Consider the following 22,875-nt stretch of genomic DNA (forward strand, 5'->3'; position numbering starts at 1 on the left):
CCGTACTCTGCAACAAGAGGAGCCACTGCAATGATAAGTCCATGCACCACAATGAAGAGTAGCCCCCACTTGCCACAACTAGAGAAAGCCTGCGTGCAGCAACGAAGACCCAACGCAGCCAAAAACAAAATTAACCCCCCCCCCCAAAAAAACGATATTCTATTAAGAACCTATTAAAAAAGTAAAACAGGGACTTCCCTGATGGTCCAGTGGTTAAGATACCTCAATTCAAATGCAGGGGGCATGGGTTTAATCCCTAGTCAGGGAACTAGGATCCCACCTGCCCTGCAGTGTGGCCCAAAAAAAGTAAAATAAAACCAAAAAACCATTAACAATGACAACAAAAGCCATGACTCCTTAATTTAGAAGAAGATCATCACCTTTTACTAAGAACCTAAGTCTCCACGGAATAAAACTCAGGAAAGGAGAATCAATTTTACACCTAATTCCATAGGACTTTAGTTTCTGAGGTACCAAAAAGAACTTATTTCACTTGTAGGAAGGTTCCACAGAATGGAGTCAAGGTAAAACAATAAAATGCATAGTCAGGGTGGGAGGGAGGGACACGCAAGAGGGAAGAGATATCGGAACGTATGTATATGTATAACTGATACACTTTGTTATAAAGCAGAAACTAACACACCATTGTAAAGCAATTATATTCCAATAAAGATGTTAAAAAAAACAAAACGCATAGTCAGTGCATGTGAAATAAAAAGGTGTATATTCTACAAATATTCATTAAATATTTTAGTTCAAAAAATTAAAAGCCTGATCTAAGATTGGAATTATTCTGAGACTGCCTAGTAGTAACGCTTAGCTCTTATTGTGTTTGTATCATGAATATATATATGAACTATTAAAACTTAATATGATATAGTCAATAGACAACTCTGTCCTACATTTACGTTTATTAAAAACTGCCACAAACAAACAAAGCCTGTACAAAAAGCACCCGGGGCATCGATCACTTTAAAATCATAATCTTGAGAGACACAATTTGCTTAGGCACCATCTTCTAACTTAGCCACGTAGTCTTCCTCTGCCACGTCTTCTTCTTCGTCTGTTACAAACAAACAAAACCTGTACAAAAAATATCCCATAGTACCTATCACTTTGAAACAGTAATCTTGAGAGACAATATCGCTTAGGACCCCCTCTTCCTCTGCCCTGGCCATGTCCTCTTCCTCTTCCTCGCATGCCATAAACAACAAAACCTGTACAGAAAATATCCCATAATACCTACTACTTTGAAATAGTAGTCTTGAGAGATATTATCGCCTAGGACCCCCTCTTCCTCTTCCTCGGCCACGTCCTCTTCCTCTTCCTCGGCCTCGGCCTCTTCCTGCAACTGAGGGAAGAGAAAAACAAAGTAAAGGAAATTCTCTTCTGTGCTGATGTTACCTGGCCACCACAAACAGTACCTACAGTAAAGAAAAGTTTAATTCAGCTTCTCTCAAATGTAACCTCAGTCACCCTTTCCCAATAGTTTACCATACAGAACCAAGAATTGATGGCCTACTAATACCTTAATATTTGTTTCATTTGACTTTATTTACTGAGAAATTCATCAAGTTTTAAAATATTTTTTCTTTGTATCGTGCCTCAAATTCACCACAAAATAAAATACAAATGATTTGAACCTCACACAAGATGAAAAAGATATAATACTAATGGAACAGAACACAAACACTATGCACCAGATGTTTCTGTTACTGTTTAGAATCCAAGTTAGTTAATTCATGCCAAGAAAACTTAAAATATATTACATCAAGTAACAACTTCATGACTTTTCAGAATCTTAAGTCATCTGATCCAATCATAACCTAGTACTTTAATCCAGTAGCAATATCCTTGTTACCTGGTCATCCTAGCTGTGAACTTTTCATTTTCAGACATCTATGAATATTTTTAAAATCTTGACATTTCTACCAATTGTTCCTAGTCTTACCATTCAAAGCAACAGAGGAAGTCTAGCACTTCTCTTAAAACAAGGCAGATTAACCACACTTATCTCCAATTCCCTCTGAAGTACTATTCATGAGAAAAGGAATAAAAATGGCAAATATCCATAAGGGGGAAAAACAAATGCTGAAAAAACACAGTGGTTGAAAGATTTCAACAATTTTTTAAGTCAGAAAATAGACTGAAAACTACATATGTTTAGTAAAGGAAGAATATCTAAAAGACCTAGGACCTTGGAAGCCAGGGGTAGATGATGAGGCAGGGGGCTGAAAACAGGAGGGGGGAAAAGTTGACAATCCTTATGCAGAGCAGTAGATTGGCTAGTCCTCTTCCCCACCTTGCAAAGCTAATGATGATTTCCCTGACAGGTAGGTAGGAGAGAAAAGATAAAATTAACCCAAAGACCTTGAGGCAGAAAGGCTTCGGATTTGAAAACACCTGCAAAGTGGATGGCAGCAAAAGTCACAGAGCTGGAGGGAAGGAACAGGGGGATCAAGTCAGTGTTTTTCAAGCTGTGTTACAACCTGAATTTTTTTTTTTTTTTTAACTGAAAGAGAATAGGATAGGAAGCTTAAGGGCATCTGCATGTATTAAGACTAAATTCTATCTGAAGCTTTTGTTTCATTTATATGTATGAATAGGTCATGATGCAAAGTACAATATATTTCTTAGTGTGAGTGGAAGGAAAAGCCTCAAAATCATTGTTTAATATCAGCCCCTTTCTCCTGCCCTTCTCCTATAATGCTGGCTGCCAGACATGTATCTCCCACAGTAGGTGACTAGAATCTTTTTCTGAGAAAACCAGCTCCAGGAAAGACTTCCAGATCCTGAAATTTTAGGTCTCCTCAGTGGGGAACCCAACTTACTTTGAACCCACCCTCTAAGTAGTCCAGCCTCCATTCCCAGAAGTTCTCTTTTCAGAGTCCTTCTTAAACAGATGGCCAAAATGCAAGATACTATAGTAAAACCTTCAACATAAAGACCAAACTAAGAGATCAAATAAAAAGAGAAACCAGAGAAAACAACACCAAGTACAGAATAAAAGACAGAGAGGAAAAATAAAAGACTCAGAAGGAATCAGTCAGAAGATCCAATTATTAAGAATTCCTGGAAGAACAGAACAAGCAAAACAGAAGAAATTTATCATTACACAAGTAAATTTCTTAGCTCTAAATGGCAAGAATATCCATACTGAAAGGGTCCACCAAGTACCCAGAACAACAGTGGACAAAATGCTAAGTCATGAAAAAATTTCAGAATATCAGGAATAATGAGTCAATCTCTGGGCTTCGCTAGTGGCGCAGTGGTTAAGAACCCACCTGCCAATGCAGGAAACACGGGTTTGATCCCTGGTCCAGGAAGATCCCACAGCCCTCGGAGCAACTAAGCCTGTGCGCCACAACTACTGAACCTGTGCTCTAGAGCCCGTGAGCCACAACTACTGGGCCCGCATGCTACAACTACTGAAGCCTGCACGCCTAGAGGCCGTGCTCCACAACAAGAGAAAACACTGCAATGAGAAGCCCGCACACCACAATGAAGAGTAGCTCCCGCTCACAGCAACTAGAGAAAGCCCGCACGCAGCAACAAAGACCCAGTGCAGCCAAAAATAAATAAATATAAATAAAGAAATTTATTTAAAAAAATAAGACTCAATCTCCAAATTTTCCAAAGTGTGCAGGGATTAGGGGACCAGGCCATGCACAAAGGGACAGGAAGTAAGAACAACATCAGTCTTTTGAATAGCAATACCAGGAACTGTAAGAAACACTATATGTACTCATGGCAAGTAGAGGCAATTAAAACAAACCAACCAACCCGTGTTGTTTGCAAATATAAACATATTTTGAATAGCGGATTAGGGCATAAATACGCCAGACACAAAAATGTTTATAATCCTTCAAACTTACCAGCTTCCCTTTTCTTAGACTTCACCTTTGGTTCAACATCCACAAGAAGTGTATCCAGAGGTAAGCTGTCTGGCAGAATAAAATATCGAATGTTATTTCCTCGAATACTCAGTGTTTCCAGCTGTACAGGTTCTCTGTTCTTCAGGGTCATTTTCACAGCTTTAAGATGTGTATTCATGCTGACATCTACACCTGGAGGGAAAAAAGAGGGCAGTTATTAGCATAATAAGGAAGGCAACCAATTAATCTATCAAGCCACTGTTAGTACCATGTTACAGAAGAGTATTATCTGTTCTACAACTGGTAATGATGTCTGTATAAATCAGAAATCTTTCCTTCACTAGATTTTTCCTTAGCTTGTTGTTTACTAATCTTCTGTACTCTTCTTTCCCAAAATAAATAGACTTTTGATACATTCCATCTTGTTGGGGAACTTGATACAACGAGGGAGGGGGGAAAAAACCCAAAAGATTTATGATCTCTTTCTATGTTCCAGGAACTGCATGCTAAGGCATTTCAGTTTAATCCTCAATGTCCTTATGGTAGATAGTATGATTATCCCTATTGTGAGGACTAAAATATATATTCAGGATATAAGGAACTTGAAACAGTGGTTGTCACTGGGGGAGGGAATTGGATTTTTACTAGATTTTGCTCCCCCAATTTACTAAATTTTCCTCCTGGGACATCATTTATTAAGTGCCTACTGTATGTGAGGCAAACCTTACATTATATTACTTTTGTGAGTGTCTTCCATCAATAGATTTTGAATTCCTAAAAAGCAGGAAGAGGGCTTCCCTGGTGGCGCAGCGGTTGAGAGTCTGCCTGCCAATGCAGGGGACACAGGTTCGTGCCCCGGTCCAGGAAGACCCACATGCCGCGGAGCAGCTAGGCCCGTAGCCATGGCCGCTGAGCCTGCGCGTCCAGAGCCCGTGCTCCGCAACGGGAGAGGCCACAACAGTGACAGGCCCGTGTACGGCAAAAAAACAAAACAAAACAAAACAAAACAAAACAACCACTCTGCTTCCTCTACAACATGCAACACAGAGCTCAGAAAAGAGTAGACTAAATCACTGTTTAAAATCATGGAATTTTAACAGGACAGAAATTACATTTCCTCAGATACGATCAGACTGTATCAAAACCTTAAACTATACAGATTTCCTTTCATAGCAATTGGTGTTGCAAAGTTTTGGTGGACTCACAAATATTACCAGTTTAATACTATATATTTCTCTTGTTTACTCAGATGCTGGATCTACATGTTAAAAAATTATTTATAAATTTACAATTTAAATATTTCAGAGACTAGAATGGTACCATATGCTAAGATAGCATTTTCTTTCATCAATTCTTTTAAAAATTTGCCCTTTTTTGGGGCAGCAGCTACTATTAGTGAAGAATCACAGTGGCTTTAAATATAAAACTACATATCATAATACAATATCATCAAAGAGTTAGACACCTAAGAAAAAAGACAAATATAATACACTAATATGTTATGCTTAGATAAAATTATGGTTCCTCATCACCCCCTTCCCATTTCCCACATATTTTTTACCCAGGATAATCAGACATGGAAACTCCATCCTCTATCTTCAAGGACTTTACAATCTAACAGGGGACACAAAATTCTGATACAAGTAATATGTGTTTTGTAAGATGCAACATTCCAGGGGACACGTACAGGCAAAAGTAGAAAAGGCATAAAGCAGGAAAACAGTGGTCACACATAGGATAACCTGGGGAATCCAGTCTGGTCTTAGCATAAGAACTTAAGGTGAGGCTTAAATAAGAAGGTCAGTGAAATAATCCAGACAAAAGGAATGAGATTTGTACTATATAAAACATTCATTAACCAAAGAATTCTGGCCTGTAGGTGAAAGAGATAGGAAATAAAAAGTGTTATAAACGCAGTCCAACCTCCATACCTGTGATTGTTCCATGGACCTGTGTTCCATTCTTTAATTCAATGGTTACAGTTTCGTGACTCAATTTCATCAAAAATCTATAAAGACAATAGGAATAAAATGATAAATTTTCACTTTTAACACTTCAAAAACATGTTTATTATTATTATTAAGCCAAAGGGTGAAATTTCTAGATGCTGAAAACCTACTATGGATGCTATCTGCACCAATTCCTGTTAATAGCTTGCATAACAATTTCAGCTTTCCCTGAATGATACCCTTAACATTTATGAAACAGCTCAGTAACAGAAATTGTCACTTGGACATTTCTGATTCTCTAAGCCATTATACAGCTTAACCTCTGATCCATGCATATAGATCCTGAAGTCACTATAAGCCACAAAACTGAAATCAAGAAATTACATGGATAAAAGTGCTCAAAAAACACAAGCTTCCAATTATAAGATAGTAAGTATTGGAGATGTAATGTACAACATGATGGCTATAGTTAATACTGCTGTATGGTATATCTGAAAACTGCTAAGGGATTAGATCCTTAAAGTTCTCATGAGAAAAAAGCCATTTTTTTCTTTTCTTTTGTATACATATGAGATGATTGATGTTAACAAACTTACTGTGGTAAACATTTCACAGCTTATGTAAGTCATTATCCTGTACACCTTAAACTTACAGTGTTGTATGTCAATTATATCTAAATGAAACTGAAAAAAATGATACATTATAATTGGTATTAAAAGATTATACTCTTATTGTATGTGTATAAATAATGTAAAAGTCCCCTTTTCTAACCCTCCTTCAGGCATGTGGGGATATTCTAGACCATTTTATATGCAAACATAAGCATTTACATAAAATTTACTTTTACAGAAACTGGGCCATACTATAATGGCTTCTGTAACTTTTAGTTCTCATTTAGCATTTAGAGACATTTATGCAAACCCCCACCAAATTCATTTATGCAAATCCTCACCAACACTAACTGTCAGCAATCTTTTTTTGGTCAATTTGATAGGGGAAAAAAGGCAATTTGCTTTTCCGTATCACTTGTTGAATAATTCTTCATGAATACAGGAAATCTGTATTTCTTCTGTTATTTTCCTATTCACATTATTCACAACTCCAATTAGGCCAAATTCTTTTATTTTCTATCAGTTTGCCACAGCAATTCAAGTTCATGGTTTTCTTTAGCCATACAATTTTTTTTCATTTTTATGTTGTTAAATTTATGAATCCTTCTTGGGTATGTAATTTGTTTAGAAAGATGATTCCCATCCCAAGATTATAAAGTCTCTTATTTTCTTCTACTGTTATATTTAGAGTTCTAATCCACCTAGAATTCATCTCTTTTCTGTGCAATGTGAGGTAGGAAGCTGCCTTTATGATTTTCCCAAGTTGGATAGCCAGGTGTCTCAATAACGTTTACTGAATAGTCATCCATTCCCCACTTCATCTATTCGTCTGTTCTCCAACTTTTTATTATGAAATATTGCAGAGGAAGCTGAAGGGTTCACACACTATGAAAATGTTACCATTTGTGTGTGCCCCCCCCCCCCCACTTACACTGTCACCATATTATCTGAAAGTAAACTGCAGTCACTTCAGCATGCATTTTCTCATGAGGACATTCTACCACATAACCATAACACCGCAATCACATCTAGAAAAATGAACAATAATCCTACAGTATGATCTAATATACAACTCATATTCAAAATTTCTGGTCTATAGTATGTACTATGTATACCCGATCACACTAAATGTAAGATTATCTACTTTCTCCCCAACTAGTCTATCCTTGAGGTTAAGAATCATGAACTTCATATCTAATCCTGTATTGTAACAGGCACTGAATAAGTTGGCTAAAATGTTTCAATGATTAAAGGGAAATTAGGCTTAAAATACAACTTTTTAAGTGGTATAGACAGCCATCAAAAAAGGGGAAATTACTTGGTCTTGCATAAGGCAAGTCCCAAACTTGTTCTCATACAAAGAAAAAACTGTGTGTTGAATCCCTTCCCTTTCCATATTTGCTGTCAAGAAAAAAAGTCTCTCTCAATGAATTGGTAATGCTTTATTTCACCAGATAAGAATTCTTTAACTTAGCTCAAATTTAATATAACTATATTAGCCTAGAATTTTCACCTAATGGTTTCTTCCCATTATCAATTTAAAATTTGTTTTTACTTTAATTGTCCCATCCAGTAATAACTTCTACTTTTATAAAACTTCTTTCAAATCATTTTTAGAAACAGCCAGGATTCAAGTAAAAATAAAATACTTTATTAATCAAGCAGTCTACCATATGGAAATAAAAGGAAAACCAGAAAGTAAGAAAACCTCTGAAACAATCAAAATACATTTTATAAAGTCCAAGGATATTTCTTTGATAAACAGTATTTATCATTATATATTATATGGTAGTCCCTGTGCTTGGTAATAAGGATTAAAAATGAGTAAGACTACGCCCCCAAGGAGCGCAAACTCTGTAAGGAAGAACAGACATATGAAAGATTTTAAAAGTAATTACGTAAATTTAAATCACAATGGAGATATGCACAGGTTCTTACCATGAATATAATGTAGCATGGGTAGGAAGGAGTCAGATCTTAGTGGACTTCTAGTAAGTCTGAAAAGTTGGAAATATGCAGCAAAGAGAGACTAGAGCAAAGATATAGTAAGAAACAGCACAAGGTACACAGAAATTATAGGTATTACTGATAGAATACTAAGTCCAAGAAAACGAGTAGGGAAGAGGTTCCTTTCATGGAATGCCCAAGCTCTGTTAAAGAATTCCCCTAGGAGAACTACTGAAGGCTTTTCATCAATGGAGAGGAGTGCCACATCGGAAGACAAATTAGGTGGCTAGAGCAATAGATAGATTAAAGTAATCAAGACATAGGAACTACAAATAGGTCAACGAAACAGAACAGAGTCCAGAAGTTCACTATCCAGGCAGCAGTTTGGGTTTCACAGGTGTATACATTTTTCAAAATTGGGAAATGCACACTGAATTTCACTGTATGAGATATTTACTTTAAGAAGTGAGATTAAAGAACACGGGTGGGAAGAAAAGGGAGCCTGAACAGCTTAGTGGTGTCGACTGGAGTGGCAAGGAAGGTGTACTGAGGGTAGGAGAAATAAACAGTTATCCGAGCCAAGGAACCAAGCAAATTCAAATTATTTTCTGATGAATCCTTCACTACCTGAATTCTTTCTGCTTACTGTAAGATATTCAGATAATACTCAAATATTCAGATAAAATGGTATCCTTCAGTATAGCACTAAAATGGTATCCGAACTCACACTATTAACTTCAAAAATCAAAGAGAATAGGATAGTGAAAGATACTTATATTAGGTAGGTAAATTTGCCAAAACCTGGCAACTTATCAGATTATCAGGATTATCAAGAGGAAGAAGTCAAAGACGACTCCCAGGTTTTTGGTTAGGGAGACAGTATAACAGTGTCACCAACTGAGATGAAGAAATAACAAAGTCAACCAAAACCGCAAACCAGTTAGACAAACACCCATTTTTCCTGGCCTAAAATACATTCTCCAGTTATTAGAAATTTTATTTCTATAGTGTAAGACACAGAATAGGATTCAGTACAGCTATTAAAATTTATAGGAAAATTCTGTCACAACACAGACTACCTTTAAATGAGACAAACTGATTCCAAAGAGTATGACATAAAACTTAACTACAGATTCAGACTGTCAGGTATTGAGAAATTGAAAAAATAAACTTTAAATTCTGAGATGTTTCCCCCCAAAGTTATACTTCAAATAAAAATGAACGAAGTCTTCCAGTTATAAGATAAATAAGTATTAGGGATGTAATGTACAACATGATAAATATAATTAACACTGCTGTATGTTATATATGAAAGTTAAGAGAGTAAATCTTGAGTCCGCATCACAAGAAAAAATTTTTTGTCTATTTCTTTAATTTTGTACCTATATGAGACGATGGATGCTCACTAAACTTATTGTGTTAATCACTTCGTGATGGATGTAAATCAAATAATTATGCTGTATACCTTAAGGTTATACAGTGTCGTACGCCAATTACACCTCAATAAAACTGTAAGAAAAAAATGGACAAAAAGTTAACCTTAAATGCCCTCTCTACAAACTCCACCCTGAATATAACAATAAGGATTTTATATGATATTTCAAACATACTAGAAACTATCTACTTGTCTACCTTCACCACGAAACATAAAGTTCCAACAAGGCAGGGACTCTGTCTCAAAAAAAAAAAGAATACATTATGAGAGCACAGTGTAACAGGTGCCCAATAACACTGACAATCCTAGTTTGTGACTGCCGGCTGGGTTATTAGAAACCTCTGCTTCTATGCTGCAAGCTCTCAGCCTCAAGGAAAAACACCAAAACCCAATCTATTTGCAAGTAGTTTAGAATGAATTACTCCAATCAGTAAACAAGTTTTCAGTAGGCTCAGCTAACCGGCCAAATTTAAACACAGAAATGAACCAGAAGAAATCTCGATTATCTGTGTAATCAGTCAAAAAATACAGAAAAGAGATTCTGTCCCACGTTGGGAGACTTTTTTTCCTAAAGCAAAGTTCTATTTTAAGGGGAAATGTCGGTTGAATAACGTTATGTCTAGTAAGTAACAACAAGGGGGGGGGGGAAAGAAGTGATAGGATAAACTTACGGAGTCAAAAGTCCATCCCTGATTTGAAACATTTCGGAATTAGGTTTCATTATTTCCAGATAAACTCCTGCAGCTTCTAAGTACTCTTTTAAGTGCGATGGTAGTTTCATCGCGAAAAAGGCATTTAACTTAAACTACTTACGCAGTAGTATTTTTATGTCTCCCACATTCTCAGGGAGCGTGGACCTAGTTATATTTGCCGGCTCCTGAGGCTGAGACGAGCCAGAAACGCAACCTAGACTAGAGCACAAGTTCTACTTAAAATGAAAGTCGGTCACCGGGAGTAAGAGCTTGTAAGCCTGGCGCTGCACCTCTACGGCCTCGAAGACTCTGGGTGGGAAAACATGGCCCGGCCTTTACCTCCACTTCTTGGAAAATACTGGGGATCCCCGCGCGACCCAGTCTGAAGCCCGGGTCCGAGCGGCCAAGGCGGCGCGGCCAAAATGGGACGGGAGCGGCGGGCGCCGGAGGCCGTTAGCAGGCCGCGCGCACATGCGGCTTTCGCGCCTCCAGCCTCCGGGGCAGCCCAGCCTCCCGCTCCCGGCCCACACCGTTCAGACTGTCCCCTCACAGTCCTCACCCCGCCTGGTCACCTCCTCACCTCACGAGCTTCATCCTAGCGGCGCCGTCACCCTTTCGGTCGGATAGCGAACAAAACCCAACAACTGAGCGCCGACTGGCTATGAATATGAATGGCCGGAAACTTACTCCCAGGGTTCCGACGTAAAGAGCGCGCGTACCGGTGCGGACGCACAGCGGAAACGCCGAGACCACCCTTGAGCTCTCCCTTCCGGCCGTGAGAAGCGCCACTGCGGCCCCTGGCGGCTGGAGGTGTGCCTTGCAACTGCTGAGGGGGTTTAGGGCTGCTTTAGGAGGAAACTTCCGGTAAGAGGGAAATGTGAGGAGATTAAATCCCATTAGCGGGCATGGCAGGGCTCAGTGTATTCAGCAGCACGAAATTTACTCAATGAAAGGAAGTTCTGGGAGAAGTCCAGAGGATTATGCTAACTCTGCTCCAACACCAGGAACCTCAACATTACTTAACGTGCCTGAAAAAAAATCACACAATTTTTTTTTAATGTCAACTTTTTAAAAATTTAATTTTATTTATTTTTGGCTGCGTTGGGTCTCTGCTGCTGCGCGCGGGCTTTCTCTAGTTGTGGCGAGCGGGGGCTACTCTTCGTTGTGGTGCGCGGGCTTCTCATTGCGGTGGCTTCTCTTGTTGTGGAGCACGGGCTCTAGGCGTGCAGCTCAGAAGTTGTGGCACACAGGCTTAGTTGCTCCGCAGCATGTGGGACCTTCCCAGACCAGGGCTCGAACCCGTGTCCCCTGCATTGGCAGGCGGATTCTTAACCACTGCGCCTCCAGGGAAGTCCAGAAAAATCACACAATTTAACTGATTATTTTCACTTTAGATTCTGGTCACAAACCTCAGAAGGGTTCCCCACAGTGCCCGGAGATCCAGAGATCATGTTATGCTTCTCTAATGGATACTTTCTCCTTTAGCCTAGGTGATCTCCAAAACTACGGCTTTAATTTGTATCTCCAGCTTGGACTTCATCCCTGGTCATCAGAATTCTTGAATGTTGTGAGGCAATTCTCATCAAACATTAATGTGCATAGGACTCAACTGGAGGAAATATTAGAATGAAAATTCTGATTCCGTTGGTATGGGGTCTGAAATTCTGCACTTCTAACAAGCTTTCAGTTGATGAAGATGCTCCTATTCCATGGATCTCAATTTGAGTAGCAAGACTGTAATGGACATATGTGTGCTGCCTTCTCAACATCTATCCCCCTGTCTTCCGAACAGTTCCTAATAAGCTCCTGGTGATCCAATGTGGACCAAATTGCTATAATTTTTCTTTGTTTTTATTTTCCGGCTTGAAAATTTTTTAGGACTTTTACTCTCTCATAGTATAAAACTGTCAAGAGTCCTGAAATAAAGTCATCAAGAATGGAACAACAAAGGAAAAGCCTTTATTTGCTGCTAGCAGGAGGGTCAGTCTGAAAGTGAGACTACTCTGTCTTCTTGGAGTTAGCTGAGGTTTTATATATTACAAGCATTTAGATTGGTCATAAGAAAGAAAAGGAACAAGGAAATAAGAATGCAACATGTGGGGCAATACAACCATTCCATCATTAGTTTTTAGAAGTAGATGTGTTAATGATAAGCATGCGCAAAAAAGTACGTTCTGCAATTTGGAGTGAGCAAGGAAAGCAAACAATTTAAACAAATCCAGATTACATTCACAATTTTAAGTTTGGCAAAAGAATTTACAAGTAGGGGGCTTATGTTTCTTGTGTAGGGTTCTGAAAAAGAACTTCACAAATTTACAGAACCATAATGTTCAGCACCAAGATGCATCATTTAGGCCACAGCAATTGTTTTCAGCATGTGCACATGGCAAAAGATTAACCAATCACAGCTCTCCCCCCCCCCCCACCCGGGGACTTTCTCAAGACCTCTCGGGAATGGAAGCCTCTATTTTTACTAGGATAAATTCGCTGTGAGCTTATATGATCTTTGAAAGCTCAGTCAAGCAAGATAATTTATTCACTGGATCATGATTATTTTTTAGTAGACAACAAATCAAATGACCCAACTCTGAAGTGTATAATACAGTATTGTAAAAGCAAACTATTTTATATTTTCACAGCATGCTTAAACACCTGATTGTATTTAGTTTTAGAAAAGAAAACCTAGAACAAATTGCAGACAGGAATTATACATCAAATATGAATTCCTTATGTATCAAAAATAAATACATAAGATTTCATATGGTGTGACATTTGTAAGGATTCCAACGCTCCTGATTGTGGCCAATACAAGTAGAGTGGAATAGATTACTCAGGAGCAGAGGCCCTGGGACTTCCCTGGTGGTCCAGTGGTTAAGACTCCATGCTCCCAATGCAGGGGGGGCCCAGGTACCATCCCTGGTCAGGGAACTAGATCTCGCATGCAGCAGCTAAAAGATTCCGCATGCTGCAACTAAGACCAGACGCAGCCAAATAAATAAATATTAAAAAAAAAAGAAAGGGCTTCCCTGGTGGCGCAGTGGTTGAGAATCTGCCTGCTAATGCAGGAGACACGGGTTCAAGCCCTGGTCTGGGAGGATCCCACATGCCGTGGAGCAACTGGGCCCGTGAGCCACAACTACTGAGCCTGTGCGTCTGGGGCCTGTGCTCCGCAAAAAGAGAGGCCGTGATAGTGAGAGGCCTGCGCGCCGCGATGAAGAGTGGCCCCCACTTGCCACAACTAGAGAAAGCCCTCACACAGAAACGAAGACACAACACAGCAAAAATTAATTAACTCCTACCCCAACATCTTTAAAAGAAAAAAAAAAAGCAGAGGCCCATTTTTTGGAAATGGAAACTTGTAAATATGGTTTGTGTATGTGTGTATGCCACAATTTGAGTTACTACAGATAAAGTGGTTTACACACAAAGAGAAATCCCACCAATTGTCTGACAATCTGAAGGTGAAGGCAAATATAGGTCAGATATTCTACCAACAGTAGATAGCCAGCTTTAATCAGGTTGGCAGTCTACTCCTGAGTTTTTCCCCAATTTAAGCCGTTTGGTATATGCCATTAAAGTATATTGTTGACCCCTAAACAACTCTGGCGTTAGGGGCACAGAGCCTCTGCTCAGTGGAAAATCCATGCATAACTTACAGTCGCCCCTCCATATCCCCAGTTCCACATCCTCCGATTCAACCAACCAGTTGATGATGATTGTTTAGTACTCCAGTACTTACTACTGGGGAAAAAAAAAATCCCCGTATAACTGGACTTGTTTAAACTTGTGTTGAACAAGGGACAAATGAAAGTATCAGGCACTGGGGATGGGCGGGGGAGAAGACAGGTTTTTGCCATAACACAAGGTATGGTGATGTGACCAATGGCTTCACCCACCAATACTTCTCATTTTGGTTTTTAAACCACAGAACCTCCCCAAACTAAACTGACAGGCAGCTCAATAAAGTTTTGTGGAAGATGTATTCTCATAAAAACATCAGGCTTCGCAAACTTAGAGCACATTTTGGCTGGAGTTGGCTTCAAAAAAGGAGGGCCGGAAGTGGAGAACCTCTCTTCAGATTCTCAAGGGCAAGAGCACCCATTTGCCCATCCTCACAGTTCTGCAAATAAGGACAGAGTAGCACAGAGGGCGTGTTCAAAAGCAGGGTAGAACCAAGAATCCTAGTGCGAGAACCCTGGATTCTATCTTTAGAGGTCTCTAAGAGTCAAAGCTTTGAACACCCGCCATGACTAAACGTGTTGGAACTTTCTACAATTTCTTGTCGACTCTCGTGCTCTGATGCCCAGGGAGGAAAGTGTGCAAGGAGACGCTGAAGCCCTGCATTTTGGGGAGGCGCTGGAGTGCAGTGCCGGGAAGGAGAGAGAAGGGTCAATCGTCCACCATTTTCTTTACATTGGCCCCTGTCGAGGATTAGAGGTATCTGAACTGAAAGTCGCAGAGAGCAGTACCTGCAACCAACAGAAGAACCAGTGGCGACGGATTTTCAAGACAAACCACCACCGCTGGGGGCGTAGGTGGCTTTACTCCAAGAGACGAGCGGGTAAAGGGAAGAGTCTGCCGCTAGCCGGAGAGGCGCCCACCCGCGGTGCGCGCACGCGAGGCCTCCCACCGCGCCTGCGCTGCGGTCAGACGCTGGCTCGTCTTTCCCCGACGCCCAGCAGTCCGGGCCGGGGTGAAAAACTGCGTTACACGCAACGAGCGTGGCGGCCATCTTCATCTTCTGGGCACGTCAGCTGAGCCGGTTCAGGCAGAAAAGGAGCGTTGCGCAAGCGCGCCCAAGACGGTCCCAGGTAACTCCCATCTGACGGGCGAGGCGTAGCCGTCGTCGCCGGAAGTTTGGCGTTGCTGCGCCGCGGGAGAGGCGGTGGTGGCGACAGAAGCAGCTGAGTGTCTCCCGATACCCGGATGTGAGGCGGTCTGCTACCTCCCGTCGGACCCTTGGCCTGGAGCGAGGAAGGTACGGTAGCGTCCCGACCGCCCCGCCGCCTGCTGTCGCGTCGCCAGCGTCCTCGCCTCCCTGTTGGCAGCCCCTCCGGAGAGTCGAACGCTTCTCCCCCTTCCTGTCCGCCCCTCTGTGTCGTGCTGCCTCGCACGCCCTTCCTACTCCTCGGGTCCCGGCTCCTGGCGCCCCTGGGAGGGAGTGGGCGGCTCGGAGGCGCGGTCGCCTGAGGCAGGTAACCAACCTGCGCGGCTCGGCTGCCCAGTCGCCGCATCACCTGCCGCGGCCCGCTGGGTGGTCAGCGGTAGTTAGGGGCCATGGCCGAGGACGGGGTAAGGCCGGGGCTCCCAGGCGGCCGCGCGGGCTTCCGGAGCCCCAGAGGTGGCGTGCAGCCTTTGCGGCGGCCGGGGAGGTGTCGGCGCCGGCCCGCAGGTTGCCCGGCCTCGTCCCCACCCCCGGCGTCTTTCCTTCCGTGCGTCTCCCCCGAACCCGCCGTTCCAGCCCTGGCGGAGCTGCGGTCCTGCGGCTCGCTCCCCTGCCCGTCGCCCCCCGCTGACCCTGCGTGAACCCTGAGGCCTCTGCAGTCTGCTTGGCGGGATGTGAGGATCCTGGCCTCACGGCCCTTAGACTGGGAGGGGAGCGGTGGCCCGGGTCCAAGGTCATAGTGTGGTTCTGGTTGGACAGGACTGTCTGGGCTCAGGCAGGGCTGCTCTGGAGTAGAAATTGGGTGTGTTGAGGGGCATAGTGAAGTTTGTAGAGATAGATGCGAGCAGAAGGGAATTGGGTTCTCGATTTTGATCACTATTCTTAAGATTGTTTTATAACGGGGGTTTGTTTTTCTCGGGCAGAATGGGAGAGATAGCAACTCCAAAAATTGGAGAACATTGCCACTCCCACACCCTTAACCTCCCCCTCCCTCATCCCCAAATGTTTTGTTTTGAAAACCCGCACGTACGGTATTTTCCAGGAGTGGGGGCGGGGGAGGAGGAAGGAGTTAAATCCTTGAGGTTTTAGAAGTACTGTGCATCTTGTTTTCGGGTAGCCTTCGGTAGCTGAAAAGGGATTCTTTTAGCAGGAAGTAGTTGCAGCACACAGTATTTGAATAGTATTATCAAACGATGTTTCAGTAAATAGCCTTAACAGAAATCAGTAAAAGAATGCTACTTAGTGGAAGAGTAGGATGTCGGTGTGCTTTGTTTTTTCCTCACCTAAACGTTATTTAAAAAAAAAAAAAAGGTAAAACACAATTTCAATTTCAAACATTTTGGATGCCGTGAATTATGTTATATTCAGCCTCTTCTGATTAAGTCCTTAGTTTCTGCTTTACACAAGGCATCAATACCAATGGAACTTTTTTAATTTGAAAAACTTTTAAAAATCTCACCGTGGAATTAGAAATGAGAGTGGGATAAAAAGTGCTTAATTTGGAATCTGCAAATTCAGCCCTAGAGCATGTGCAGAAATGAGAAAACTGTAACAGACACTTGCCCCTTTTGGGCAGAATGCAGTGTATGCCCCTTAGGTCAGATGTGTGTCTTTGGAAGTACCCTTCTTAGAACAAAACCTCCCTTATGTTATGAGCTTCTGCCCGCCTTACTAATTCCCGGGTAAAGAAAATATGCTGTCATTTCTCGTTGATTAGTATTATAATTCTGTAGTTAAAAAGTAGTTTTTTTTTAACATCAGACCCAAACAAGATTTTGTGCTAGGCCTTTAAACCGGTAAATTATGCTTCCAGAAGAACTGAAAAAGGACCCTAATTAATGGATGTCATTAACCTCTTTTGCTGGATGGCCCTTTTTAGCCTGGTAATTCATCACAGCACAAAGCTGACTGTAATTATTCTAATAATGAAGGAGACTAGCATTGCACAATGGATTTTTTTAATAGTTAAATATTTTTTCGTGAGTTTTGTTAGCAGATTTATGTTACATGTTGAGTAATTTGAATAACCTCAGCTGAAGGTGATCAGAAGTTTAGATGGTAGGTAGAAACCAACTCCAGTAAAATTGTTACCATACATAATTCAATTAAGGGCTCTGTTAACCCCTCTGAAGCTCAGCCTTCAATGTTTTTCTGTGCATCCCTTTTTGTTGGCACAGCAAAAGTTCTTTGGCTCTATTTCTGCATAAGTTCTGTATATTAGCTACTGTGGTTACTTTTGATAATAACATCATTCTGTTTACTTGACCATCCTGTCTTTTTTGAGGGAACTACATCTTAAGCTTAACTTCATTTTAGTACACCTGAAGAAATCAAGATTTATGTCATCTGCGCTCTTCAGCTTACTTTAAAGATTTATGGCTTCATATGTGAGATTCATGAGAGATAAAACTCAGAATATAAATTAAAAATGGGGTTTTAAGTATTACTTTAATTTTTATTTAATTAATTAATTTATGTTTGGCCTCACCTCGCAGCTTGCAGGATCTTAGTTGCCCTACCTGGGATGGAACCCTGGCCTCGTCAGTGAAAGGGTGGAGTCTTAACCACTGGACTGCCAGGGAATTCCCTTAAGTATTACTTTAATATAGTGGTCTCAGACTTTTTGGTCAGGATCCCTTTACATTCTTAAAATTATGTAGGACTCCAAATAGCTTTTGTTTTATGTGGGTTATATCTATTCACAGTTACTGTATTTGAAATTAACAAGTATATTTATTAATTCATTGAAAAATAAAAAACTAATTGCAGGTTCATATAAATAACTTTTTAAATGAAAAACTATTTTCCAAAACAAAAAAAATTAGTGAAAGAATGGCAACTGTTTTACATTTTTGTAAATCTCTTTAATGTTTGGCCTAATAGAAGACAGCTGGATTCTCTTATCAGCTTCAGCATTCAATCTTGATATGTTGTTCTGGTTGAAGCATATGAAGAAAATCTAGCTTCACACCAGTGTGTTGGGAGAAGTACTTTAATAACATTTTCAGATAATTGTGATACTCTTCTTTGACTCTACAACAAAACTCAACAAGTGGTAATTGCCTTTTTTTTTAATAAAGGTGTTTTTTTTTTTCCTCTTAATATTTATTTATTTTGGCTGCACCAGCTCTTAGTTGTAGGACGTGGGATCTTCCTTGCAGCGTGCCCAATCCTTTTTTAGTTGCATGTGGGCTCTTAGTTGTGGCATGCATGTGGGATCTAGTTCCCTGACCAGGGATTGAACCTGGGCCCCCTGCATTTGGGATTGCTGGGTCTTACCCACTGGACCACCAGGGAAGTCCCAACAAGTGGTAATTTCTTAAAGGTTAGTTGCAATGTGGAATCTGAAACTGTATCTATATACTTTTCACACAATGTTGCATTAAATTTCATTGGTCTGTTTGTGCTTTGAATTGATCTTTTACCTGTGTATGATTTTGATCCCATGAACCCCCTGAATGGGTCTCTGGAATGCCCATAGTCCCTGTACCACACTTTGAGAACTGCTGCTTTAATGTAAATAATTTAATAGTTTAGAATTAATGTAATTATTGAAGCTGAAAGGGATAAAGGTAATATGGAAATAGAGTTGATAACTAGTTAAGTGAAATGAGTAACTAAGGTAAATATTTTTTTTCATGTTTTCTTTTCATCAAAAATATTATATCAGTAAATTAATAAATGCTTATGATGTGCCAGGAACTGTTCTAAGGACTTTATATTAGGAAATATTTCTATTGTATCATCTTTAGTAATGGTTAAGAGAAAGGCAAGTATAATTTATTTTTTTCCCCTACAGATAGTACAGTCTTTCTTATTTATTTATTTATTTTTTTTGCGGTACGCGGGCCTCTCACTGTCGTGGCTTCTCCCGTTGCGGAGCACAGGCTCCGGACGCGCAGGCTCAGCGGCCATGGCTCACGGGCCCAGCCGCTCCGCAGCACGTGGGATCTTCCCGGACCGGGGCACGAATCCGTGTCCCCTTCATTGACAGGCGGACTCTCAACCACTGTGCCACCAGGGAAGCCCAGTACAGTCTTTCTGACATATCCTTTATAATGCAGATATAGTTCCACTTTAGAAGATATATAATACCTAGATAATTTCTCTGTAAGGTATTTGAGATAGAAAATATGCTGATCCCTAGCATCTGTCACTGTTTATGTTTAAAATATATTGTTTTAGACTATATTAACCCATCAGAAAATTGAGTTATTAAATAAATACTAGTAGTGTTAATGAAGATAATCCTGTTGACATGGAAATTTGTTTTATTTTGTTAAATCATTTCAACTAGTATTTGAAACTTTGTTGTGACCATGGTCACTAAATGAAATTTTTCTTCAAAAACAAAAATAGATAATTTTCATAAGACAAATTTAGGTTTATTTTAAAAGCCTGATGCATATTAAAGTCTGTTTCATTTCAGATTCACTTTTTTGGTAATAGCTTTATGGAAATATAATCAACCCTTATAGACTATAACTCTATAGACTATAAGACTATAGTGTGTATTCTTTCAGTGTGTTTTCTTTGTGTTAGAATACTTATATATGACACATTAATTTATCTCGTTCTTACAAAATTACTTTATGCAATTTATGTACTTCTTATTTCTAATGACTATCAAAATTCTACCTTGGCATTTTGTTTTTTTCTCCTTTGGACATTTGGGCTGTTTTTGATATTTTTGCTAATGTAAATGCTACTGTTGTCATCGTTGCTGTCGTGTAAATTTTTTTTTTTTTGGTTTTATTTTCTTGATGTGGGTGGATGGTAGTATCATAAATTGTGGAGAACAGACATAGTGGAATGACGTGACTGTTAGATAGTTGAGTTTAAGGTGCCTTTAAGACATCAGGATGGACATGTCCAGTATGTTGTTGGATATCTGAGTATCACTAGGGATGGAAATTGTGTTGGGGATATTCATTTGTATGTTAATGGCTTACAGGTTGTAATCGAAAGTATGAGTATAGATGAAATTATCTAATGTGTGTCTTTTGTGGTAAGAGAACAACACTTGGGGAATGTTAATTTGTAAGAGGCCAGTGGAAGAAGAGAATTTAAAAAATTAAATTGTCCATATCTGTCTTTTTTAGAGTTTTAACTAATAATGTTGAGTTTTACTGAATATCTATTATAAATCTAGTGTAATAGAATTTGTCTTTGAATGTTTGGAAAAATTTATTAGGGACGATACCTTGTATTACTGTGTGTGTTTTTGTTGCATTCTCTTAATGGTTTATTGTTGCTTCAGTTGTGACATTTTATATGTTTTTGGTTAGTGGTAATTAGTTTATGTTCTTTAAAATGCTTTTTAGTCTGTAAGTATTAATTGGGCGTTTTAGAAGGTGAGAAATACTTGGATTACCCTAAATAGTGTGTGAATGGATTGGCAGGATACACAGAGAAATAAGGAAGAGAAGACTATTTGTAGAGCCAGATCTTGTGCAAGGAAAAAACAGGAATCACCAAACACTAGGCCTTATAGAAACCTGAAGATAATTCAGGACTCAGAAGGTTGCTGAGAAATTTCCTCTGGGGGAATTAAAACGAGGTAAGCCAGATGTTCAACCAGGGATGATTTTTGCCTCCCAGGGAATATTTGGCATTGTCTGAAGATATATTTGACTGTCAGAACTGAGGAGAAGGTGCTCCCGGTATCTAGCAGGTATACATCAGGGATGCTGCTGTTAAATACCCTCCATGCTCAAGACAAACACCACCACCACCACCACCCCACCCCCCGCAAAGATTTTATTTGCTCCAAAATGTTAGTAGTGGCGAGATTGGAAACCTTGCATGTTGGCTGCTCTTCGGTCAGTAATCTCTTTGGGGGCATAGGGGCAGGAGTTTCAGGATATAACTATTTATGAACTACCTAAGGGCCCGCACTTTTTTTTTTTTTTTTTTTAAAGCAGGTACATGTCGGCATGGTGAATTTTCAGAAAGGGGTTATGAACCTGACAAGCCACCAGACTCAGATTTTCAGTGAATATTTCTCTTATCTCTTGGATGTGGCAAAAGGATTGTGTAGTTGAAATGGACTAAGAATTGGTAGGTTATCAGAGTTTAGGCGATTAAGAACCTATGGTCATTCATGTGAATTTTAAAACCTATGATGTTTGTAATAGTTCGGTTTGAGAAGATTATGCTTGAAGAGTTTTTGGTGATCAATAGATTACTATAGTGAAGAAAGAAGGTATAAGAGCAGAATGGCATAAACCTTAAAAGAAAAGTGGAAAAAATTTTGCATGTGACATGAAAAACTGCTGTGCTGGGAACACTGTAGGTCCCTTGATGTGATACAGCCTGCTTAGGAGGTGTATTAGTTTCCTATGTCTTCTGTAACAAATTACCACAAACGTAATGGCTTAAAACAACAAAAATTTATTTTCTCACGGTTTTAGATGCCCAGAGTCAGAAATCAAGATGTGGGCATGGCTATGCTCTCTTTATAGGTTTTAGAGGGGAGTTTGTTTTTGGCCTTGTCCAACTTCTGGTGGCTGCCCTTGCATTCTTGGGCTTGTGAGCACAGAGCCCCAATCTCTGCCTGCTTTCACATTGTTTTCTACTTTCTGTGTTTGTCTCCCTATGAGTGTCTCTTATAAGAATACTTGTCACTGGATTTAGGGCCCACGTGAATGATCCAGGATGACCTCAAGATTCATATTTTCACTGGGAAAGGGTTTATGTGGGCTTCCAAAGGAGAGGGTTAAGAAAGAGTGAGATCCACTGTGGAAATAGAGTCAGGAGGAATATAATAAAGGAAACGATAACCGATATGAGGAGCTTGCATTTGGTTGGTGGATGTGCATGACTTGTAGGGCCTTTGAGACTGGATCTATGCAAATTGAAGGTCTTCGGTGTTAGAAAAATGATGCTATTGATAGACCTTTTAGTCTTTGCTTTATGCCAGGTTCAAACTGAGGATTGCCGAAAAGTTGTCCTGTGATCTGAGGAGCAAAATCTTTTCCAGCTGGTTGGATGGCTTTCTGAATTTGTACCAGTGTTTTATGGAACTGAAGAGACTTTTGAAGTAGTTGGGGAAATAGACCTTAAATTATTTTGGAATTGAGAGGTGTACTGAGCTGAATTCTGCAGTAAATCTTTTGACAGAATTACTACACCTTGAGATGGCTAGAAGTTTCCAATGATGTATGAAATATCAAAAGCAGGTTGGGCAAAATAGTCCTAGGGTTGTATAGAAAAAAGGCTGTTTGATTTTAAGAAGTGTTTTTCTGGTGGGCATGGGGGTGGTTACATTGAGGTGATAGGGTAGTTGTTTTTATTTGACTGGTTGATGTCATGTATTAATAGAATTCCTAAAATTCAGTCATCTCTGTGTTCCTTTTATCAATTTTACTTGGTAGTACTGGACCACTTGGCTATGCCCATGTTGTGTTAAAAATGCTAACTTGTTTTAATTTAAGGCTTTCATGTATCTTTTTGTATATGAGATTAGCAATGTGTGTGTA

At 40.1% G+C, this 22,875-nt stretch overlaps 2 protein-coding genes across 13 annotated transcripts in view; one reads left to right on the top strand and one right to left on the bottom strand.

Moving 5' to 3' along the window:
- Window positions 1-707: 707 nt before the first annotated feature.
- Window positions 708-15,105, bottom strand: SNRPD1 (small nuclear ribonucleoprotein D1 polypeptide). Of its 5 annotated transcripts, none has more exons than XM_032654290.1 (5): window positions 14,979-15,105; window positions 5,807-5,883; window positions 3,876-4,067; window positions 1,247-1,351; window positions 708-1,083 (listed from the first exon to the last, which is right to left on the bottom strand). In XM_032654290.1, the coding sequence occupies exons 2-4, from the start codon at window positions 5,874-5,876 to the stop codon at window positions 1,275-1,277; spliced, it is 339 nt and encodes a 112-aa protein (XP_032510181.1). In that variant the 5' UTR covers window positions 5,877-5,883; window positions 14,979-15,105; the 3' UTR covers window positions 708-1,083; window positions 1,247-1,274. The 5 variants fall into 5 exon arrangements, with proteins under 5 accessions (XP_032510181.1, XP_032510178.1, XP_032510177.1 ...); XM_032654287.1 differs by lacking the exon at window positions 14,979-15,105 and adding an exon at window positions 11,090-11,231 and having other exon boundaries at window positions 708-1,063; XM_032654286.1 differs by lacking the exon at window positions 14,979-15,105 and adding an exon at window positions 11,090-11,231.
- Window positions 15,106-15,307: 202 nt separating this feature from the next.
- ESCO1 (establishment of sister chromatid cohesion N-acetyltransferase 1) overlaps window positions 15,308-22,875 on the top strand; it is a 77,835-nt gene continuing 70,267 nt past the window's right edge. For 3 of the 8 annotated variants that reach the window (XR_004353135.1, XM_032654277.1, XM_032654284.1), the window contains exon 1: window positions 15,368-15,487. The gene's annotated coding sequence lies outside the window, so the exon portion shown is untranslated. Of the gene's footprint in view, window positions 15,488-22,875 lie in introns of all 8 variants that reach the window. The other 5 variants (XM_032654278.1, XM_032654282.1, XM_032654280.1 and 2 more) reach the window with 4 other exon arrangements.

Source organism: Phocoena sinus, chromosome 14 (assembly GCF_008692025.1).
Source record: "Phocoena sinus isolate mPhoSin1 chromosome 14, mPhoSin1.pri, whole genome shotgun sequence".
Taxonomy (NCBI): Eukaryota; Metazoa; Chordata; class Mammalia; order Artiodactyla; family Phocoenidae; genus Phocoena; species Phocoena sinus.

Bases quoted from the DNA above. Each gene is read 5' to 3' on its own strand.
- SNRPD1 (XM_032654287.1), bottom strand. The intron at 4,068-5,806 runs GTATGGAGGTTG...TTTTCCCTCCAG, and splicing joins GGTCCATGGAACAATCACAG to GTGTAGATGTCAGCATGAAT. The intron at 1,352-3,875 runs GTAAGTTTGAAG...CTCTTCCCTCAG, and splicing joins GTCTAAGAAAAGGGAAGCTG to TTGCAGGAAGAGGCCGAGGC.